The 20,064-nt window shown below is 55.3% G+C and overlaps 10 protein-coding genes across 10 annotated transcripts; 2 read left to right on the top strand and 8 right to left on the bottom strand.

Annotated features, from left to right (window-relative positions):
• Positions 1-1,273: 1,273 nt before the first annotated feature.
• J3D65DRAFT_557211 (ribonuclease H-like domain-containing protein) lies at positions 1,274-1,993 on the bottom strand (the record flags this gene model as incomplete). The annotated part of the gene is made up of 2 exons (XM_066797303.1): positions 1,274-1,498; positions 1,577-1,993. 2 exons carry the CDS (start codon positions 1,991-1,993, stop codon positions 1,274-1,276), a joined length of 642 nt encoding a protein of 213 aa, XP_066652789.1.
• Positions 1,994-2,665: 672 nt separating this feature from the next.
• J3D65DRAFT_454100 (ribonuclease H-like domain-containing protein) lies at positions 2,666-3,698 on the bottom strand. The gene is made up of 2 exons (XM_066796376.1): positions 3,097-3,698; positions 2,666-3,032 (listed from the first exon to the last, which is right to left on the bottom strand). Exons 1-2 carry the CDS (start codon positions 3,547-3,549, stop codon positions 2,787-2,789), a joined length of 699 nt encoding a protein of 232 aa, XP_066652788.1. The 5' UTR covers positions 3,550-3,698; the 3' UTR covers positions 2,666-2,786.
• An 866-nt stretch (positions 3,699-4,564) lies between these two features.
• Positions 4,565-5,741, bottom strand: J3D65DRAFT_453544 (ribonuclease H-like domain-containing protein). The gene is made up of 3 exons (XM_066796374.1): positions 5,639-5,741; positions 5,077-5,588; positions 4,565-5,023 (listed from the first exon to the last, which is right to left on the bottom strand). Exons 2-3 carry the CDS (start codon positions 5,551-5,553, stop codon positions 4,793-4,795), a joined length of 708 nt encoding a protein of 235 aa, XP_066652787.1. The 5' UTR covers positions 5,554-5,588; positions 5,639-5,741; the 3' UTR covers positions 4,565-4,792.
• An 809-nt stretch (positions 5,742-6,550) lies between these two features.
• J3D65DRAFT_669492 (S-adenosyl-L-methionine-dependent methyltransferase) lies at positions 6,551-8,114 on the bottom strand (the record flags this gene model as incomplete). The annotated part of the gene is made up of 11 exons (XM_066803208.1): positions 6,551-6,590; positions 6,643-6,809; positions 6,865-7,117; positions 7,170-7,303; positions 7,365-7,429; positions 7,478-7,529; positions 7,577-7,672; positions 7,730-7,752; positions 7,812-7,897; positions 7,961-8,010; positions 8,061-8,114. The coding sequence occupies 11 exons, from the start codon at positions 8,112-8,114 to the stop codon at positions 6,551-6,553; spliced, it is 1,020 nt and encodes a 339-aa protein (XP_066652786.1).
• Positions 8,115-8,792: 678 nt separating this feature from the next.
• Positions 8,793-9,776, bottom strand: J3D65DRAFT_604811 (uncharacterized protein; the record flags this gene model as incomplete). Its single annotated transcript, XM_066798302.1, has 3 exons — positions 8,793-9,496; positions 9,589-9,734; positions 9,772-9,776. The coding sequence occupies 3 exons, from the start codon at positions 9,774-9,776 to the stop codon at positions 8,793-8,795; spliced, it is 855 nt and encodes a 284-aa protein (XP_066652785.1).
• Positions 9,777-10,118: 342 nt separating this feature from the next.
• On the bottom strand, positions 10,119-12,211 carry J3D65DRAFT_669490 (uncharacterized protein; the record flags this gene model as incomplete). Its single annotated transcript, XM_066803207.1, has 3 exons — positions 10,119-10,852; positions 10,930-11,366; positions 12,162-12,211. The coding sequence occupies 3 exons, from the start codon at positions 12,209-12,211 to the stop codon at positions 10,119-10,121; spliced, it is 1,221 nt and encodes a 406-aa protein (XP_066652784.1).
• Positions 12,212-15,198: 2,987 nt separating this feature from the next.
• On the top strand, positions 15,199-16,927 carry J3D65DRAFT_631188 (uncharacterized protein). Its single transcript, XM_066800896.1, has 3 exons — positions 15,199-15,947; positions 16,067-16,643; positions 16,699-16,927. Exons 1-2 carry the CDS (start codon positions 15,484-15,486, stop codon positions 16,557-16,559), a joined length of 957 nt encoding a protein of 318 aa, XP_066652783.1. The 5' UTR covers positions 15,199-15,483; the 3' UTR covers positions 16,560-16,643; positions 16,699-16,927.
• J3D65DRAFT_669488 (uncharacterized protein) lies at positions 16,797-17,636 on the bottom strand (the record flags this gene model as incomplete). The annotated part of the gene is made up of 4 exons (XM_066803206.1): positions 16,797-16,883; positions 17,087-17,299; positions 17,370-17,572; positions 17,627-17,636. 4 exons carry the CDS (start codon positions 17,634-17,636, stop codon positions 16,797-16,799), a joined length of 513 nt encoding a protein of 170 aa, XP_066652782.1.
• A 257-nt stretch (positions 17,637-17,893) lies between these two features.
• J3D65DRAFT_453424 (cytidine deaminase-like protein) lies at positions 17,894-18,683 on the bottom strand. Its single transcript, XM_066796372.1, has one exon. The coding sequence runs from the start codon at positions 18,592-18,594 to the stop codon at positions 18,058-18,060; it is 537 nt and encodes a 178-aa protein (XP_066652781.1). The 5' UTR covers positions 18,595-18,683; the 3' UTR covers positions 17,894-18,057.
• A 162-nt stretch (positions 18,684-18,845) lies between these two features.
• J3D65DRAFT_557028 (uncharacterized protein) lies at positions 18,846-19,767 on the top strand (the record flags this gene model as incomplete). Its single annotated transcript, XM_066797293.1, has 2 exons — positions 18,846-19,005; positions 19,055-19,767. The coding sequence occupies 2 exons, from the start codon at positions 18,846-18,848 to the stop codon at positions 19,765-19,767; spliced, it is 873 nt and encodes a 290-aa protein (XP_066652780.1).
• Between the last annotated feature and the right edge of the window lie 297 nt (positions 19,768-20,064).

The following is a 20,064-nucleotide window of genomic DNA, read 5'->3' as shown; positions in this document are numbered from 1 at the left end:
AGAAAGGAAAAAAAGATGAACCACAAGATTCGAACTCGCGTACTGTATTATCTTCCTCCGCATCCCCGACGTTCACTCAGGACCAGAGTAACCTTACTCGAATTCAAAGCTGTACGAAGCGACCCTAAAACCCCGGTGGGCACCACTAGACCATAAGACCCCATGCAGCTGTTTGGTTCTTACTTTGGAAGCAAACTTTGCCTGAATATAACATCGTACTTTGGAGACATGGTAGTCGCATGCTGCCTTCGACCCCCTTTCGCCCTGCAGGTGGTCTTAGGCGGGCCCTGTCACTTCAGGAGTCTTTCTCTTGCGGTTCGCGTGGGTATGTGGTCACTCGTCGACGGCCAACATCCCAACATCGAAACACTTCGACGATCTTCCGCAACAGTGCGACGGCGACGCATATGTCTGCCGCCTCGGCCAAGTTGGAGTGGCCGCAAATTCTCATCATCGCCGTGAAACACCCTTCTCCTTCCACAAAGCCGCAAAAAGTGTCCCGATCAAACTGAGTGACCGTCGCCGGTTCGTATTTTCGCCCGCGTTCGAGTGCGGTGCTCAGGAAACAGGAACATCACATTTCCCTCCCGCCACCTTCTCTCTCCTTCGCGCCGCTCGCCTCACATTCGAGCATCGGTCATACGACCGTCAATTATACGAAGATCTTGCATCTTACCAGAGGAATTGCTCGAAGTGACTGCAATCCTGTTCCCTACACTACTCGTCCTCTCCAAAGGGCAAGCTTACACGCCTGGCAGCTTGGCACAAGCACAAACAGGGAGCTCGCAAAGCTGTGTACACAGTGATTGGATCTTGATTGCCGGTTGGCGGAACTGCCAGGTCCTGACGTTTCCATTGTGCCCAAACAAGGCATGGAAGAGTTGAGCGAAGGGGCAGCGCAGCGCATCGACACGATACCACTAAGAGTTGCTCAACATTTGAAATTCTACTATGGTATTCTGTTGTCTCTAGAAGTTGAAAATGCATTCTGCCAGTGTTCGATGCCTCCGGTACATTTACCTCCCGGACAGAACCGCCCTCGAAAATTTTCAGGGGACTGCAATCAAAACCCCTCCGCAACCCGAATCCCTTGACGATTCTGGAAAGAGATACTTTCTGGTATGCCGTAACTTGCTCTCGGTGTTTTCGCATTGCAATATGCGGTAAGATTATGATAGCAGACTGTCGAGAAGACCATGGTATTGGTGGCGGTCATTCTGTATTTCGCCGACAATGGCCATAGGCGAGTTTCGCCAGGATGGCATGGAATGATCTATCCATAAGCAGGCCAGACTCCATGATTGCGGTTTCGTGGTCCTTGATCTCTGTTGGCACCTTGTCCGGCGAGCTGGTCCGCGTCGGCGTTGAATGAGCGGGGAATATGCCATAGGGCTACATTGTGACCCATTGCTTCGTGACGCTCCATGATGTAGTCGATTTCCCGGAACTCTGCTTCATTGATTGGACGTCTACCGTTGGAAGCTCTGAAGCCGTTGGTCTGTTTTAAATCGGGTCAACGAGCCAACTCTTTGCCTGCAACTCGGGCCTAGGAATCAAGGGGTGAGCCGTCACTGACCTTCCACATCGGCAACCACTCAGTGATTCCCTTGACAGCATATTCCGAGTCGGTCGCGATGACGAAGTTCTTGTATGAAGGAGTCGGGCAACTGTGTGCACGACCCTGCTGTCCAGCGGCCTGGAATGCCAGCTCCAATCCCTTCTTGACGCCAGCCAGCTCTGCTTTTTGGTTTGTTCTCTCCTGGTCGCCACTGAATGCAAAGTTCTTTCGGCCTTGGGCGTCATTGCTGATTACGACACCATATCCGGCTCGGGCGCCGTCATATCCATTGTTGAGGCAGGCACCGTCGGTGAAGATGAGCGGCAACTTGTGGGAGAAGTCATTCTCGTGGGGAGACTGCAGGAAGGATCGGCCGCAATAGATGCACTCTTGAATCAAGCTGGGTGATGGACAGTATCCATTGAGCCAGACCATGTGATTGGCGATTGAATAGCCTGCTGGCAGCGGTGCGCCTGGTGGCAGCGGTAGCGGTACGCGCGACATGGCCCTCCACGACATGGTGGTTCCGGTGAAGGGAGTGGAAGAAAAGAGGGCTCAGATGAAGGGTCAGAGTGTGACCGGTGGTGTGGACAGGTGTCGAGCAGAAGGGAGGAAGAGGAGGAGGATGATAAATAAGGGCGCTCGCCAAACCGCGGAAGGTGTTTGTGTTGTGACTTCTTCGTCGCACTCGCGTTGCCGGCTCTACTGCTGCTTCCCGTTGATCTACACGGACCGCAACCTCCACAATCGGAGGGCCTTCTCTTTCTGCGTACATCCCCATGCCGCGTTGGAAATGTCAAAGCCGGCCAAGGTACCTGTTCATCGTCGTGGGTCAAGCTGATCATAGCAAGGAGAAATCGGCAATAGGTATTCCAATGTTCTCATCGTTTTTTGACAATGTTCTTGATCATTTGTTGTTTGGCAAAGGGGACCTTCTGATTGGTTTCGGAGGTCTCCATGTGGCATGTCAAGAATGCCTCGTTTGAAAATGACCACAAGTTTCTCCTCCGCTGCAATGTAGCAAATTACAACGTGTGAAACCCCCACAAAAAAGTAGTCAGCTGCTCCATGGAGTATATACCACGCAGACTCTTTTCCGCAAAGCTGTACAGGAAGTCTTCGAGGAGGACATCGCCTGGAGTGCAAAAAGGCACTTCGTAGGCTTTAAATTTCGTCTGCAGTGGCCTCAATGAATTGTCTCCTTGACTGCACCCTTTGGTAGACCGGATTATCCAACATAGAAGGCCTTCGCTTTGTCCTCCCGAAAACGACCTCCGGCAAAGTGTCCAGGGGCATCCCTTTTGGCAGCAGAGTTGGAAAGCCTGCACGCAAGCCTGTTTGTGTCGTGGGGAACCCACAAGAAAAGGACGTCTATGCCGTGTTTCTTTTCACAGTCGATGACGCGCTTTTCGAGTTCCTGGAACAAGTCGAGATTTTTTGGCCGACGGCCTTTTGAAGTCATCCAGCCCCTGGCCTGTTGAAAAGGTCTGGTCAGTTCTTGCAGTGGACGAATAAAATATTTGGCAATTGCACTATACCTTCCATTTGGGCAGCAATTCCGTTATGCCATCGACGACATACATCGAATCCGTGGCAATGATCACACTGGCCCCAACGGTAAATGAATCACGCCATCCGCCGACCAGATCCAAGGCTCTCGAGACACCCTCGATGGCCCCGAAGAGCTTTGCTCGCTGGCTCTTCCGTTTGTAGGGAATGTGCGATATGTTGCTGAGCGGCTCAGAGACCTGTTGATATGAATATGGGCGCGTGCCCGCTGCAATACCGATGCCAACACGCGGGTTTTTCCTGCCGTTGGCGAGGCATGATCCATTGGTGAAGATCACGGGATATACAAACGTGTACTCCCAGTCCTCACGACCAGAGATTTTGACGAAGAAGTGGCCGGAGTCCAGGTCAGTCCGTATGTACTCCGCACTAAACGGTGTGGAGCTCCGAAGGCGGCGACCTCTGGGCGGCTCTAGCTCCATGTCCACGTTAAGTTTTTGGTGGATCGATCGATCCTGGAGGGGAAAAGTAAGAGTGAGAGTGAGCGTAGAAAGCGGAGAGGAGCAGAAAGGGACGTGGAGCACATGTGGGGTTCACGCCAAAATTAAATAGCGACTGCTTTCCTCGCAAGGGGTTCCTGATTCTGACAGAGGAAGCTGCACTTTGCCAAATGCGACTTTGCTTGGTGTAGAGTCTTTTCAATGGCGTGACCTGATTTTGACAGGAGAAGCTGTACCTTACCCAATGCGATGTCGCTTGGTGTTGAGGCTTTTCAATGACGTGACCTGATTGGACTAGAGTGAGAGTGTCCTGTTACTACGGTTCTGGAGCTTGTTGAGATGTTCGGAATGAAGGACGACCGTCTTTTCTGCTGGCCAATGGGAGATGTAGATTACCACACATGGCATATTGGGCGACCTCGCGAATTCGCTTTCATCATGTGAGCCTGTAAAAGGTGCAGGTGTGCGGGGCTGAAGAGATTATGTCCTGACTGCATACAATACTTTTGTCCACGCCCTGCGCATCTGTGTCCCTCTCTGTAGTTGATCTTTCCCATAATCTATTTTGTACCGAAGCAAGTAGAGTTGCTCTCCTCCTTTAATTATTGTTTTGCTTTGTAACGAACTCCCGTACCTCGCGGATGGTCAATCGCCATTGCCGTCCCATGGACAATTGAGTTATTATGAGAAGCCAGAAGCCAGTCAGCAGAGAAATACTGCGTCCGAAGAGCTTCATCGACTGGAAGAAAATCGGCCAGCCTCCAAAACATCAGCAGCAAAGTCTTCTTCGTATGAACCTCGATACGCGATCCCTCGTCACTTTGATTCTAGTCGTAATCATTGCTGCGGTGGTCGTCCTTGAAGTGGTGTTCTTGCGAAGAACTCGCTTTGGCTGATTTGTTCGTTTCCTTTGGTCTCAACAGCCTCTCCATCCCAGTGCTTGCGCATAGCAAGAATGATCGTATGAGAGCAGCATTGACGCTACGAGCCGGTGCCTCATTATATCTATGCCTTGGAGAATCGCTTCGTCCTAGGCCCTGAGCGACTCCAGGCCATATTCCTGCGCCCCCTCGGCTTCGCAGACGTCCACAACAGTCGATGGGAGGTGCGGAGTGAGATAGAATGTAGTCGCTGCTATGAATGCCCTGTATTGCTCCATTTCTTTCCTCTAATTTGGAACGCATGGTGTAGTATCCGCGTCTGCGTGGCCGTCCGAGTTTTGCGGTCAAATGTGAAACTGAGCAAGGCGGACGGTGTTGGCTTCGACAGTCGCGTCATCCAATCGGGCGGCATCCCCGGCAAGCCTGTCTGCGCGAGCTTTTGCTTCGTGGGGGACGTTCAAGAAGAAGATTTCCATGCGGTGATTCTTCTCAAGTTCAATGACTGTCGCTTCAAGTTGTTCAAATAGGTCAAAGTTGACTGAGCGAACGCCTCTGGAGGTCTTGTTGCCATGTTTCTGTTTTGGGAGAGTTTAGTAAGGGTAATCATACAGCCAGGCAACCTGCATACCTTCCAGTTCGGAAACCACTCTGTCAAGCCGTTGACGACATATTCGGAGTCTGTCGCAAGAATAAGCTTGCTGGGACGTAACCATTCCAACGTGGCCCAGGAAAGGTGCGCATGGACATCCACGGCTTTGCGCAAGCCCTCCATTGCCGCAAAGATCTCTGCGCGCTGGCTGGTCCTCTCAAGACCCGCAGGAATGCAATCGATGCGGTGCCACGGAATCGAAAATTGCTGAGAGGGGTCTGAGCCTGCTACAATGCCAATTCCAGCACGGGAAGCACTCTGTCCATTGCGCAGGCATGCTCCATCGGTGATGACCACCGCCAAGTTATGGAAAAGCATGGGTTTTTGAAAGAGAATTTCACCATAGTCGAAGTAGAGACGTCCGCAGTCAAAACATTCGCGGATGATTTTGTCGTAGTCCAACTTTCCCAGGTTTGGAGGCAGCTGGAGGCGGCGGTCCTTGGCCGGTGCCGTCATTGTGCGGTAGAGTCGGAGAGGCGACGTGAGGATCACTGTGAGGGTCAGCGACCAAAGGAAGCAATGGACGGTTCATTCAACTCACGGCTCTCATCGGTCGGTGTGGTGGTGACTCTTGACGTTGGGAAGGGGAGGTTGAAAGTAAGAAGAGGTGTCGATGCTGCCAGCAGCAGGCAGCTGCCTGCCCACCGCCACGCGCGACTTCCTTCCACCCGTCTCCCACCATCTCTGCCAAAAGTTTTTTTTCATGTCATCTGGGTATACCTCCATGCGACCGACTCGTATCACAGAAAACGATTTGAGTTCTTTCGTCTGCAGTGCATCCATCACACATCAGGCGTGAAGTAGGAGATGCTATCGAAGCCACTCCATGGTGACAGAGCGGATTCCCAATTTCGAGGGAGTGGCATCAAAGTTGACAAGTTCAACTCGTCAGAAATGCAGCTAATGGTCATTCCACTCACCAATGTCTTCCCAGAACGCGTCCTTTCAGGAAAATTCGAGAAGACGGCTTGTCGCGTCGCGGTTGGAGGCGGCGGCTCGATGCCGGATGACCCGCAATCACCGCAAAAGTACATAGAGTGTGACCCTGGAGTAGAGGAGGCAAGCGTGGGGAGAATCAGATTGATCCTACGATGCCCAAAGTCAACGACGCGACGAGATTCATCGGCGCCGTTCTTCTGTTTCCGACAAAGCGCTCCAGATGAGTCCATGGCATGGAAGCGGACATCACAGCACTCCGGAGTTGAAGAAGCTTCCTGATGAGACTCGGCAGGCAGCATCGACCGTAGTGCGCTTGGCAGATGACTTGATGGCCTAAGTAGACCGTACCTTGAGAGTTGAGGTTTGGGTGGAGAACGGGGAGTTGACGAATCACTGGACTCAACATCTCACCGCCTTATCAGCCAATCAAAGGGTTTCTGCCGTTTCCAGCCCTGCCTAAGGTACGGTACGCGCCCACGCGCCTCACGCCGAAGCCGACCGTCCACCGTCCAACTCACGCTTGAGCGGGAGGCTTTTGCCCATATACTACATGCCTGTCGACAAAGTCAGCCAGAACCTTCGGCAACCCGTCGAATCGCCTCTTACAGATCGAACTGGGAATGCAGCCACTTGCTCATAATCTCGCTGCGGACCTTCGCCACGACCACGTCAACCTCTTCCCGACTCCACCCAAGGACCTGGGTAAACAATCGCAGAGTGTACCCCTCGAGACCCTCCAGCGTCTGCATCAAATTGAGCATGCCCATCTCTTTCTGGATCTTGAGTCAGAAACGCCAAAGACGACGAAACCTCGCGAACCACACTCACCTTGTCCTTGTTCTTTGGCCACGGTCCAATTGGAAACTTGATGATCTCGTGATGAACATTCACAAAGCCTCGCTCCTTCAACCAACCTTCCAGGAATGGACCTGGGCTCGGCTCGCGTCCCATCTTTTGCACTGCTTGCAGCCAAAGCTCGACCCACTTGTATATCTCCGTGTCTGGGCTCATCGAGTCATCGTCGGAGTAATACCGAAGGTTGAAGTCCTGAAATTCGGCCCATCCTCCTGGCTCGAGGTTGCTGCGAAAAGTCGTCAGGTAGGCGCCCGCCGCTCGAATTTTGGAAATCTCACTCGTAGACGTTTCCTACCAGCTTCGGCCAATCGCCAATGGACGTCGTCATGTACCTTGAAAAGATGAAGTCGAATTTCTTTTCATAGTACCACGTATCTTCGACGTCGTCTACGTGGAACCTTACGTTTGGCGGCTGACGCGGCTGTCAGCAGTGCGTTCTGTGGAGACCTTGGCTGCTGTTGTGCTCCACTTACCACCCATGATGGCTGCTCTGGACTCAGGTCGTTGCCAAAGACTTCGGCCTCCGGGAACAAGTCCCCTGTCAATCATCAGCGGTGCTCTCCTTGCGCCTTCCGTCTCGAAATACCCATTTCAATGGCCCAGATTCCCGTGCCTGTGTCGGCATTGGCAACGCGATGCTGGTCCGGGATTGGCTTTGATTCTTGCCTGTTCCGATATCGAGCACACGCTTAGTGCTTTCCGGGACGGGAGCACGGTAAATTTTGTCTCCAAGTCCTTTCTTGAACACAAAGTGCATAATGTCCAATCTCTCGAGTTCTTTCTGCCCGACGAATTGTCGTCAACGCGCGTCCTGGTTCTACCAGAGCTGACTGCATACCTGGTCGTTTGGCAGAATGTAAACTACAGGAAAACGTTTCAGCTATTTCGAGTTGGCATGAGACGCGTCCGGGCTTCTTTACCGCCGGCACGATAAGCGTGGTATCTGCGCCCATGTTCTTCGGGATATTCTGTCACACTGGGAGAGAGCGACGCGGAAAATTCGGAACTGAGACCAGCCTCGTGTCAGTCTTGGATTCCGAAGTCACGATATCGCAGGGGTGTCACAAACAGCTGGTCGCCCACGTCGCCCACTGCAGAGTCATTGTCCACTTCCAAGTGCTATTGAGCAATCAGCCCCTGCTTCCAGAGTCTAGCGCGAGCAAGCATACTTCGGGGTCGACTTCAAGAATTGCTGGGGCGGCATTGGACATGGGCTCGACCATGGCTGCAGCTCGACAAAATCAGGTTCACGAAGAGGCCAAGGGGAAACGGAACTCGATGGACGACAACCGCAAATAAATCATTCGGCAGCAAGCGATATCTTATCACTACCACTGAAGAAAATCTGGGTCTTCTGCAATCTCCGCAAGGCAAAGCAGGTGGGGAGAGGTGAAGAGACCCACGGCCTTCCCCAAGCGGCTCTGGTCCGCGGCACAGCAGGATCGTCCCGACCCTTGACGCTTTGAGCGACTACAGCTACGCGCCACCAAAACGCCACGACGTCCCTCGACGACCTGACAGCGCTCCGCCAAACTGCAGCCGAGCTGGCCGACCCTCACCGACCAAGGAGAAGCGATGAACCACGCACGACGACACGCACGAATGGGATACGGAACCGACAATACAACTATTCAATCTCACCCGCGCAAATCCGCCCAGAGGACGTAGGATATGCAGTCAGCAGAAGCAACAACCTCCCACCACAGCCGTGCTGACTGAGATGGTAATTCGACGGATCTCCCCGAGCCAGCCCGCCCGCTTCTCCCACGCTTTGAACCTTGATCCTTCTCCAACTAGCAATCCAAGTACTCCAAAGCACCGGCAACCCGGAACCTCAAGATCCTCAATCGCCCACCATCCTCTCGTAGCCCGGCCGAAAGAACCTGGTCCCACGGACCCTTTCAGCGAGACAAATTTCTCGGATCTTGAAGAGACCACGAGCGAGAAGCTTGCACGTCGGGGCGCTCGGTGCCATATTTGTTGCGGTAGGCTTGGGCGGCAGCCTCGCAACGGGCGATCTTGTACCTGGGCACCTCGCCCCGCTCGTCTCCAACCATGGCGTCCAAGACGCCGCTGAAGGGGAAATCGCGCTTAGATTCGCCCTTCTCGTTGATGGAGCCGGCCAGTGTCGCATCGTCGTCGGTTAGGGCGAGCCACGCGTAGCAATTGTCGAAGTCAAAGACTTTGCCCTGGCGCGTGTGTTGCGTCCACATGCGGACCGCCGCCTGCTCGTTCTTGTCGAGCATGGAATAAGCTTTGTCAATGAGGTCGCGAATCATGGAGATTCTGAAGGACAGCGGCGGAGCTTCGCGGTGACACTCGGTATGATTGCTCCATGTTGACCACCGGATCTCAACGACGGGAATCCAGAGCGTGGCGTGGCCCATGGGCGTGACAGTTTTCAGATCGGCATTGTCCTGGTCGCTGACCTTGTACTGGGACATGGCGCGGTACGTGATGCGCTCATAGCCCTTTTTGGTCATCTCCTTGATCTCCTCGATCGACGGCGGGCAGGCTTCGAACTCCCCCTTGAGCGACTCGAATGTCAACATAATTCTGAGTCTGTTATTGCGGGAGCCGATTTTCCACACTGCGTATGTGGCGGCTATTGTCGCGTGTCGCCGCATCAGTCACTTGTCCAGGCTTTGTCCAACGATTGGTTGTTGTCAAGATCTTGACTGGTGCGCGTCGACTCACCATACAATTCAAGCCACAGGTCTTCATACTGCAGGGATTCGGTCTTCGACACTTCGGTCTTGGCCACTTCAGGCTTGACGCAGCCTTGAAGGAAGCACTTTTTCGGTTTCGACTTGGCATTGCTGGACAGAAGCTGGTGAGTACATCTTGCATGACACGAGGTAGTTGATTGTGAGAACATACCCCATGGTGGTAGGAGACTGAATCAGAAACGTCGATTTTTGGGGTCAAGAGTGGGCCCGGTGTTGAAATAGCAGCGCGAGTCTGCTGCTATGGCAGGAGTCTAACGGACTTTATGTACCGCGCTGCCTCTGAGCAGCAAATGCACCCACGGAACGCTGCAGAAATCATCGATGCCTCGGAGGCAGAGGCAGGCAGAGGGAGTTAGCGACATCCCTTGGTTCAGTTTCTCCTCGTTCCCATCGGCCTGCCGACTCGACTGCCATCAATCCCTCGCTCGTCACCGGCTATTCCAAACCCAACTTTGGCTATCGCACCTCGTCAGCCGGTCTTCTGCTGTAGTCTTCCCCTCAAACATCGCGTATCTCCCATGGTCGATACGTCGGCCGGGAAGGTCGCGTGTAGCGTGCAACGGGCGTGACACCGGCCGGTAGCGCAGGGACAGGCACGTCGGGAGGCGGTACCTGAATACCAAGGCCCCTAGGAACGGAACGGTGCGAGGAGGCAGACCGCCCGCCATCGCTGTGAGCATATGACGAGCTGGTGCCGCCATGCCAGGTCGACTGGCGATGGAGGACGCCGCGGGACTGCTGATGCTGTTGCTGGAGCAGCTTCTGCTGTTGCTGCTGATGCTGGAACGACTGCTGCCGCGACATTGAGTGGCCGCGCTGCATACTGGGCGGCCGCGCCCTCGCGCCCGACGTTGCCGACGAAAAGGTCGACGACCTCCCCGCCAGCCGCAGCTTCTCGCCGCGGCGCAGGCGCTCCTTGAAGTCCGGCCCAAACATGCCGGCCATGGCCATGGACACCTCGCCAAGCAGCATGTGCGTGAGGCGCGCTCTGATTTGGACGTCGGCCGTGCTGTGGCGCCAGCTGTACACCGAGGGCGTCGAGAAGGCGCTCTCGTACAGCGGAATGAAGCTGAACCCGGGCTCCCCTGTTGCCGTAAGGACGGTCCGTCGCGTCACGAGCCGCCCTACCCACCGCACGTCCCACTGGTTGCGGTCCACGCTGTAGCCCTCGTTGAAAGGTCGAATTGAAACCTTGACGGACGTCTCGCCTGGGTGCAAAATGGCGGCGTATCCTGGAAGTGAGTGTCAGATGCTTGATCACCGAGTCGTCACTTTGCTTGGGAAGATGTTGTCATCAAGGGCCGCTTACCCATAATCTCCTTCTCAAACGTCGAGATGTGCGCCTCGTTGTACGGCACGACGAGGTTGTTGCCATTGGCGGCTCCAGCCGCCGCTCTCTCCCCAGCAGCAGCGGTGATCACGCTGTCGGTACGGCGATGCAGCGTCTTCTTCCCCGAGCCACTGCCATTGCCTGTCGGCGGCAAGGCAGGTAGCGGTGCGTTCCTATTGCTGCGGACACTTCGCGACGCGGTCGAGGCATCGCTGTTCGAATCCGGAATCGAAGGTGCCTTTTCTATCAGACGGCGCCGCGGCGGAGTGGGCGCGCCCTCGTCCGGAGAGCTCGGCCGTTTGCCGCAGCACGCAAGGCCTGCTGCTCCTCCTCTTTTCTGTTGCTGCTGATGCTTCTTTTTCTTCTGGTGCTGGACCTTTTCCGACGATGAGCCTTTGGGAGTGGACTCGGCGTTACTGCTCCAAGCGGTAAGCTAGCGTTTGCATGGAGAACCAACATGTCTTGGACTAGGGGTAAGAGAAGGGGGTGGGGGTGGGGAGGGGCAGGGTCGGCCACATACCCCATTTCAATGGACCCAGGATTCGAAGGGGAAAAAGGTGGGCGAGCGAGCGAGGAGGAAAAGCAAAACAGGGTAAACGGAGAAGAAGAAGAGGCAAGTATTCCGTCGCACGGATGCTATTAAGTGTGTCTGCTTTGCGCCGGAGCCGCCTACCTAGCTGTTGACATCTGGGGCGGACGCGGGGGCGGGCGGGCGGTGCGCTCCACAAAAAGCTTTTTGTGCAGAAAGAGAGGAACAGTAGTAGAGAGAGGGAGAGAAGTCAAAAAGGCACAGGCACACACTGACAGCGGGCCAAGCAGCCGAGAGACAGAGAGAAAAATAAAAATAAAAAAAAAGGGCACACGCTCTTGGGACGGATGGACGACGGAGACGGAGGGGGCTTAGGAGCGATTATCGCATCGACCGACACGTGAGTTGAGCTGGCAAAAATGGCGGAACGGACGCCCCCGGCAGTGGTCTGGTCTCGAAAGCACGCACGCACGCACTCACGTACTCACGCACGCCGGCCGGCAAGCAGGCAGGTAGGGCCCGTTGCGCAGCAGCACCCGCATGGCACCACGAGACGGGAACCAACGGTGAGTGAGTGAGAGCCAAGCCAAGGCCAGAAAAGAGAGAGGTTGCTGGCTCGCGCGGCCGCCGCCCGGGCCCTAGCACGTAGTAGGCTCTCCGTAGGGTGAGGCGATGGACCCACCCAAGACCAGTGCTGAAGCGCCGATCCCAAACTTTCCGAATGACGTACATGTCGTATGTGTGTGTTGTGTGGACAGGACAGTGTGTGGGGGTGGGTGGGCGGTGTAGGTTGGCAAACTGCTTGTAGTAGATCGCTGTCTTGTCTAGTATAAGCCTCCTTTTTTTCTCTCTCTCTTTCTCCTTCTCTTCGTGCGCGCGTCGGCCCCCTTCCTGACGGCTATCACCCTTGGCGAAGCACCATGCACGGCGGCCGTCGTCGGTCCTGGAGCCGTGATGTCTCCGTCTTACGCCTGGGCGGGCTGGCTTGACGACAACGGCCGAGGGAGACGGCAGCGACAGGCCAGCAGATCCGAGCATGAGCTAAGCTCGAGTGAGTAGTGTGCCTTCTTTTCTTCTTTCCTCAGAACCGACCCAGCGCCCAGGTTCCCGCGATATCCTGAGGTACATATTTTCATCAACGGGGCGTCAGCGCCATGGTATCAAGCTAGTCCGCTTCGAGCCCTCCTCGCCCCCAGTGTTCTTCGTCTTGCCCAAACGAGTACCATTGCATGTAGTGATCAGGGCCCCTGTGGGGCACATCCTTTTTTTCTTTCCCCTCCGTCCTATCCGTCTTCCTTCAACCTCTTCTCCCCTGACAACACCCGTCAACCTAAATCACCGCTTCCGAGTAACGTCGTCTTCCCCGCGGTGCTGCTGCTTCGGCTGCGGCGGCGGCTGCTGCTGCTGCGCTTTCCGTCTCGCAGCAGGAACAGACGCCGCCGCAGCAGCAGCAGCAGTTTGTACGCGTACTCTTCTCGTGCACCACCGCCGCTGACGCTTGTCGTAGACAAGCTGCACGGCGCAGACAGGCCGCGGCGAGCGCGACGAACCAGCTCCATCATCGGCAGGACCGCGTCGTTGCCCGGGACAATCGAGACTGATGGATCCGTCCTCGAAGTGCAGAATCTGCGAGTAGACTGGACGAAGCGAGACAGGTCAGGCACATGGTTCTCACTGGCCAGGGTTCTGGAGTGAAAGGGGAGAGCGGCGGCCTACTCATCATGTCGTGCGCGCGCTGTGCGACGTGCTTTTCCTCGCCGCGGCGAGCTGAGGCGCGAGAGTTTGGCGCCGAGCTAGCGATGCTGTTGGTCGGCAAGGTGAGCATGTGCCGTTACGTGAGGCCGGGAGTTCTCTGCCGGGATGCACACATACCCCATGGTTGACAGCAGCGCAAGTGGTCGTGGATTCGTCTTGGTCGAGTATCGCAGGCACGCGAGGAAAAAGGGAGCGTCGACGTTCAAATGCTTGCAAGGGAGCAGAGACTGAAGCGATCTTGTGTGCGCTCCAACACCTTCTCCGACTGTGGACCAAACGTAGCCGTGGTTCAACTGTCCGGATTGCGTTTGGCTTGCGACTTCTCGCTACGGCCCGGTCCCGAGCATAATCTTGGCGCAGCGTCGTGGTGTTTGGGAGGGACAAAAAAGCCAAGGCCAGTGACGACGGCAAATATTGGCATTCCAGCGCAATATGATCGCCATTTCTTCAGCAGGAGCAAACACCGGTCTCTCTAGCTCGGGGCCGTGGTGGAAGATGAGGTCATCCCGAGGCATGTGTCGTGAAACTCGCCCCTGGACCAATCGCAGGCTCGTCATTCCGCAAAAGACGGAGGAGAGACGTTCTGTGCACAGCCGAGTCGGAGTCACGAAAAGAGATGGCTGGAATATAAGATGGACGATGAGCGCCCAGATGGACCAAGGAAGCGCAAGACGTCGCAGCTGAATTTGTCCCTGAGTCAGCAGCCGTCGAGAGCCAGGTGCAAAGCATCAAAGTGAAATTCGGGCTCAACCGCCCGTTCCGTGAATGGGAATGACGAAATCATCGAGAGTCTGGCCCAACAGTCGTATCGGCGAGCGAGTAGGAGTGTTCGGATTGGAGAAGAGGACGACGTGAAGGGAGGGGAGAACAAGGCTCCCCTCATCGCTTAGCAGCCGGCTCTGCTCCTTTCGTGTTAGCGCGCCTCTCTCTCGATAAGCTGACAGCGAAGACCAACGTGATGGCAGCTCCATCGAAGTTCTCCAGCCACCTCAAAAACTGGCCCGCCGGGAGCCGTCGTCATATAGTAACTCGTGAACAGTGCCAGTCGCAACATGCCGCCGCGGCACGCGCAAACCCTTGGCCGAATGATCCGGGCCGTCGCTCAGCAGGGCAGCTCCCAGTCTGGCACGAGGCGCGGAATCGGCTAGCTCGAGGCGCTGAATACCGCTCGCCGGGCAGCAACACACTACAGCTGTGCTCCATCCCTGAGCCAAAGGGTATGCCGGTCAGGATGTCCCCGCCAGATGGCCGCGCTGGTGGGCAATTTTTAGAACTGCCTTGCTACCTGACCCGGCCTACATGCGAAATGTATCGACCTCTCAGACCCTCGGATTGCTATTGTCTTCCCGCCGACGTTGATTGCGGGGCTCATGTCATGTCGAGCAGCCGTTGACTTTGCGTGAGATGTTGGGCAGCGATGGGCAAACGCTTCTGACTGCGAGGCTTATCACTTTGCGTACGTGCTGCCACATTGCCAAGTTGATCGCAGCAATCCATCTTGACGCTCTGGAAGCCCGACAAGAAAGCTACCCTCTCAATATAAGGCTAGGGGATCAAGTGACTGCTGACTGGGCATCTGGCAGGCGCACAATCCGTCGAGACGGCGTCTAACATGACACCAGGGCCAAGAGGGTCCTTGCTCTCTTGACGGCTCCGTGCCGGCAGTAATGAGACGAGCAACGTCTCAGCGGGGGGCGGCGACGACGGCTCCAGAGTAGCATGGCAGCGGAGAAGAAGAATATCGAGAAAAAAGAATTTCTTGGACGGCATGCCCTGGGCGGCGGCCCGGCGGGGATGAGGCATGATGACGGCTGTGGACGCGGGTTGGCTGGACGGAGCTCTATCCTTGCCCAAGCTCTTTGCCCAATTCGGAGAAGTGATGGACAGGGCAGGCAGGTCATGGGCGGTCTTCTTTTTTCCCATGCGCTGCCATCACGCGGCTTTTCTTCGATCCTCTCCGGAGTCGCGCTTTTTCCTTCGTTTGGTCCTTTTTCGAGCGCCATCGCTCGCTCAGTTGTCTCAAATACGACGCCGTGGTGCTCTCCACCGGCTTGTCGTGACCAAGGAAAACGCCAACTGCAAACTGCGGCGTGAACGAACACAGTGGGGCAGCTTCTGCAACTCCAATTCGCTCTGCGCCAGCCTCACCTCCATCTGACATTCAAGAAACTGCACATGAGCTGTTGGATCCCCTTTTCCAGCTGATTGCGACTCACGCTATCCTCCGACTCTTCCTCTTTGCAAACACGATGCAGCGATCTCGAACACCCCGCGGCGCAACGCGCACGCTCGCTCTTCTTCTCCTCATCATTGCAATCTTTGCATGCGTAGCATCCGCAGCACCAGAGCCAAAGGCAAACCCCGAAGCCGTCGCCGACCCCGAGGCGCATCCCGAAGCAAGACCAGCTGCACTGCCGGAAGCAGAACCGGAAGCGCGACCAGAAGCAGAGCCGGAAGCGAAACCCGAAGCCAAAGCCGAGCCAGAGGCAGCACCTGCGCCAGTGCCCGAGGCAAAGGCAGAAGCAGGAGCAGAAGCAGATCCAGAGGCAGATCCCCAAAGTGCGACCGTCAACAACAACGGCAACACATACGCGCCCTTCTCTGGAGCCATCTACATCGTCGGTGATGGAGGCACTCAGATTACGAGCGCGTCCCAGGCTCAATGTCCCGCCAATGCTGGACAAAGCTGCAGCAGCATTGGGTACCCCAATTAGTGCGTCTACTCTCCAATCCCTAGCTCTTGACCGCATGGACACAAATAAAAAAGAGCAAGCGAGCAGGAAACAGCTCGGGATTCCTGCCAAAAACAAAGCTAACGCCACTTATTCACAGCTGCTGCCCTTCAAGCCACACTTGTCAGTTTATCCAGCAGTCAGGCGTGTGCGGCTGCTGCCCGAGCGGTTCCACCTGCTCCGGCCATGTCGATCAGTCGCAAATCAAGACCGTCACCGTCACCGTCTACCAAACGCAAACGCAATACGTCGGCAACCAGCCAAACACGGTGTGCTGCGGAGGCGCCGTGGGTGGAGGGACCTACTACACCACGACACAACCCAACGCATACGTCGGCGCCGGCGGGGGCTATCTTGGCAATAACGGCGGCAATCAGTACAATGGCTACTGCAGCACCATGTACGCGGAAGGCCCGGGCCTGCCGACGACGCGGGAGGGCGCTTGCGGAACGATCCTGATAGTCAACGACGCGCCGAGAATTGGTGGGGGAGGCGACAGGGGGTGGTATGGATGGGGTGTCCCAGTTCTCGCAGCCGTCAATCTCGCATTCGGAGGATTGGGCGTCGGACGCGCTAGGCGGTGGTTCGCATAAACGGTGCTCATTCGGGACAGCGGCGTTTGGCGTCTTCGCTCTCCAGAAAAGAGAGAGCGCGGTGGCGTTTCGGTCATACCATGGGTGCGTTTTTGCACAGTTGCGTTGTCTGTGGATACGCTGATTAAATTGCAACAAGTTTTCGGAAAATGTCTTGACACTGTGTTCATGGCAGACGATAGCAAAGCAAGGCGTGAATTCGTCATAAGTGCTAATCAGAAGGCCGAAAGATGATTCTCAGTTGCCTTTCTTGGCTTCCTCTTCGTCGCTCTTTGGAACGGAAACCATTTTGGGGACGCTGACAGCATTGAGACGGCGGAAAGCCTATAGAGTGGTTAGCAAATGCTAGAAAACATCAAATTCTTCGCGTCTTTGCTTCTGAGCATCGACAACAGTGGGCGCGGCTCCAGAGCGTTACGCACCAGCCACGGCGTAGTTTCCCAAACCCAGCTCCAACACCAGAAGCCCCATGCAATGCTGTAGTTCGTCCACCAGAGAGGGTTGGCCAGAGTCCAGACACTACTCACATTCGTAATGCTGCTGTCTGGCAACTTTCCATCCCACTTGTCTTCCACCCTGCTGATCTTGCCCGCTTCATCCGTGTAGATGTTGACCACCGACGCAATGATCGTTTCTTTCTTGATTCCCTTGAGAACGTAGCGCGTCTTGAGGTCCATGACTATTGGATTTCCGGCAGAGGTGACTTCATGCGACAGTCGCTCGATTTCGGCAAAGGCGCTCTGTAGGCCATACTTTGACACAACCTTGTGGTTAGCGCGAGGCGCAGCAAGAAGCTGTCATCAAGCGTACCCATTGCGGCTCGTATTGTTGCCTGCCCTGAGCCTGGGTCAAGGGATCCTCAAACACGGCGTCGTCGGACCAAAGCTTGAGCTTGGCCAGAGAAGGACGTCCTGCAAACAGATCCAAAATACTGCCGACAATGGTCTTTTGCTGGTCGGAGAGCTCGACACCTGACTTCGTTTTGATGTCGGTGTTTTCGATTTTCAGATTGTCTGCGATGTCAGTCTAAGGCCCCTTGGAGCACTCGCCAGACAGGGTTAAAATACCAGTAGACATGCTTGCGGAAGTGGTCGGACTGTACGGCAGTACGGCAGATGAAAACAAGGGTCTCGTGAGAGGTCGAATCGCGCGAGGAATCAATAGACGCATGGGGAGAATCGAGGTAGAGCTGAGAAAGGCGCGGGTGTGAATGGGACTGGATGTAGTTGTAGCTGGGAAGCTCAATCCCAGACGTCAGAGGCTCAAAGCTGGTTGCCCAAAACGGCCTAGACCTTGCAGAAGTCGTGACGCAATGTTGGCGTTCCTTCGGAATCCAACGAAGGGATCAAGATTTCGATTACCCGAGATCCAGGAATGAATCAGTCCTAGCGGCCCGAGGTCGATGTCGTAAGGACCAATGGGTGTGCATTGAGAGCCACAAAGGGTTCAAGGTGGTACTGAACCACTGGCGTCCGTGACGCGTGCATATGAGCATTGCTCAAGCGGAATTCTTTTCATGACCAGCCGTCGCAACCGCCAGAATTTCCTGCTCAAGGCCAGGCACATGCACACATTGGATGCCATTGGCCTCAAGCTTTGCCCGTCCTTCGTTTTCGCCCACAAACTTTTCCGGCTCCTTGACCCCCAAGTACACCTTCTTGATGCCTCCCTTGCCATTCGACCGTGTCTGGAGAATACGGTCGGCGCAAGGCTGGTTTCCGCTCAATCTGAAGTTGCATGGCTCCATTGTAGTGTAGATGACGGTGTGTTCGGGAAGTACCTCGCCGATGCGTTCTTCGGTGACGTTGCTGGCGGTTGCGTATTTTCGCAAAGCGCATTGTTCGGCGTGAGTGTTGCCTTCGAGCTCAAGCGTGTAACCTGTAGCCAAGATGTGTCCATTGCTTTCGTCTACGAGCAAAGCGCCAACACAGAAGTTGGTGGGCTTGGGAGGAGACTTGAGAGCTTCGGCGAGGGCCAAACGCATGTAAGCCTTGTGGTCGAATGAGGACGACGGGGCAATGGATCCGGACGACATTCTGAGAGAGATAAAGTGCCAGTGATCGAGAGGACGGATTGAATGACCTGGAGAAGCAGTTGGCAAGACGAAAGTCTACGCGGGACGGGCGCTTGCCAAAGAGGGGAGCCACGCGCCGCCGGAGATAAGCCCACGTCATTCGTCGAGGCCCGACGCGCCGCGGATCCATCCTCGACGCGTCGCCCATCTTCCATCTTCACATCCCCAAACAGCCACCACCCATCATCATATCCATCTCCTCCAAGCCCAAGATGCCTCGAAGGAAAGCTCCAGACCACAATCTCGAGGACCTCGTCGATGAAGAGCCTCCCACATCCATCGATCCTTACGCCGTCTTGGAAGTCGCGCAAGATGCAACCGCAGACCATATCAAATCCGCCTATCGCAAGGCAGCTCTGAAGCACCACCCAGGTACTTCACCCGAGTCTCAACTCAGACATGTTTGCTGACATTCTCCCAGACAAGGCTGAAGACAAAGAGGCTGCCCACGCCAAATTCCAAGAGATTGCGTTTGCCTACGCTGTTCTCTCTGACCCTCGTCGACGCTCTCGTTACGACACCACTGGTCGCACTGAAGAGACTGTTGATCTTGAGGATGATGACTTCAACTGGACCGATTACTACAGGGCACAGTATGAGGGAGTCGTCACCGAAGCCTCGATTGAAGATTTCAAGAACGAGTACAAGGGAGGCGAGGAAGAGAAAAAGGACTTGCTGGAAGCCTACACCAAATTCAAGGGTCGCATGGGCAAAATCTACCAGGTCATCATGCTCAGCAATCCTCTCGAAGATGAGGAGCGCTTCCGTGCGATCATCGATGCTGCGATTGCAGAAAAGGCCATCGAACCGGAGAAGAACTACACGGAAGAGTCTGAGAGGAGTCGCGAGAGGAGGCTTGAGCGAGCAAGGAAGGAAAAGCAAGAGGCTCTGGAAGAGGGTGATAAAATCAAGAGAAAGGCCAACAAGAAGAATGACGCTCCGGACTCGCTTGGAGACCTCGCTGCAATGATACAGCGAAGACAGCGAGGACGTGCCTCAAACTTCCTCGATGATCTTGAAGCGAAGTACGCACCCAAGCCCAAGAAAGGCAACAAGCGACAGACGCCAATGGATGAACCACCTGACGAGGCCTTTGAACGCACGGCATCCAGGCTGAAGAAGGGCAAAAAATGAGTGGCTGGGACTCAGATCTCCTGCGGAATCGTGCATGCCAACCGGCGGCATGTCCACTGTAAATGTCCGTTAGACTTTCTACAGATTCAAGCTTGACTCGAACAAACTCGCCCACGAAACAGCCGTCTCTGCGACATGATTGGGCGAAGCAAGGAACCTCTGCTCGTTTCCGGCGAGAGCGAAACACCACATCAGCTGAAGAAACCAGGTTCGGCAGATTTCTTCTTCCTGCCAAGCACCCTTGGAACCGAATGAGGACCATCCCCAGCGAGCCCCATGGTTTGATTTCCTTGGTGC

Source organism: Phyllosticta citribraziliensis (genome assembly GCF_038025025.1).
Source record: "Phyllosticta citribraziliensis strain CPC 17464 chromosome Unknown J3D65scaffold_9, whole genome shotgun sequence".
NCBI lineage: Eukaryota > Fungi > Ascomycota > Dothideomycetes > Botryosphaeriales > Phyllostictaceae > Phyllosticta > Phyllosticta citribraziliensis.
This window is presented reverse-complemented; position numbering and strand designations above follow the sequence as displayed.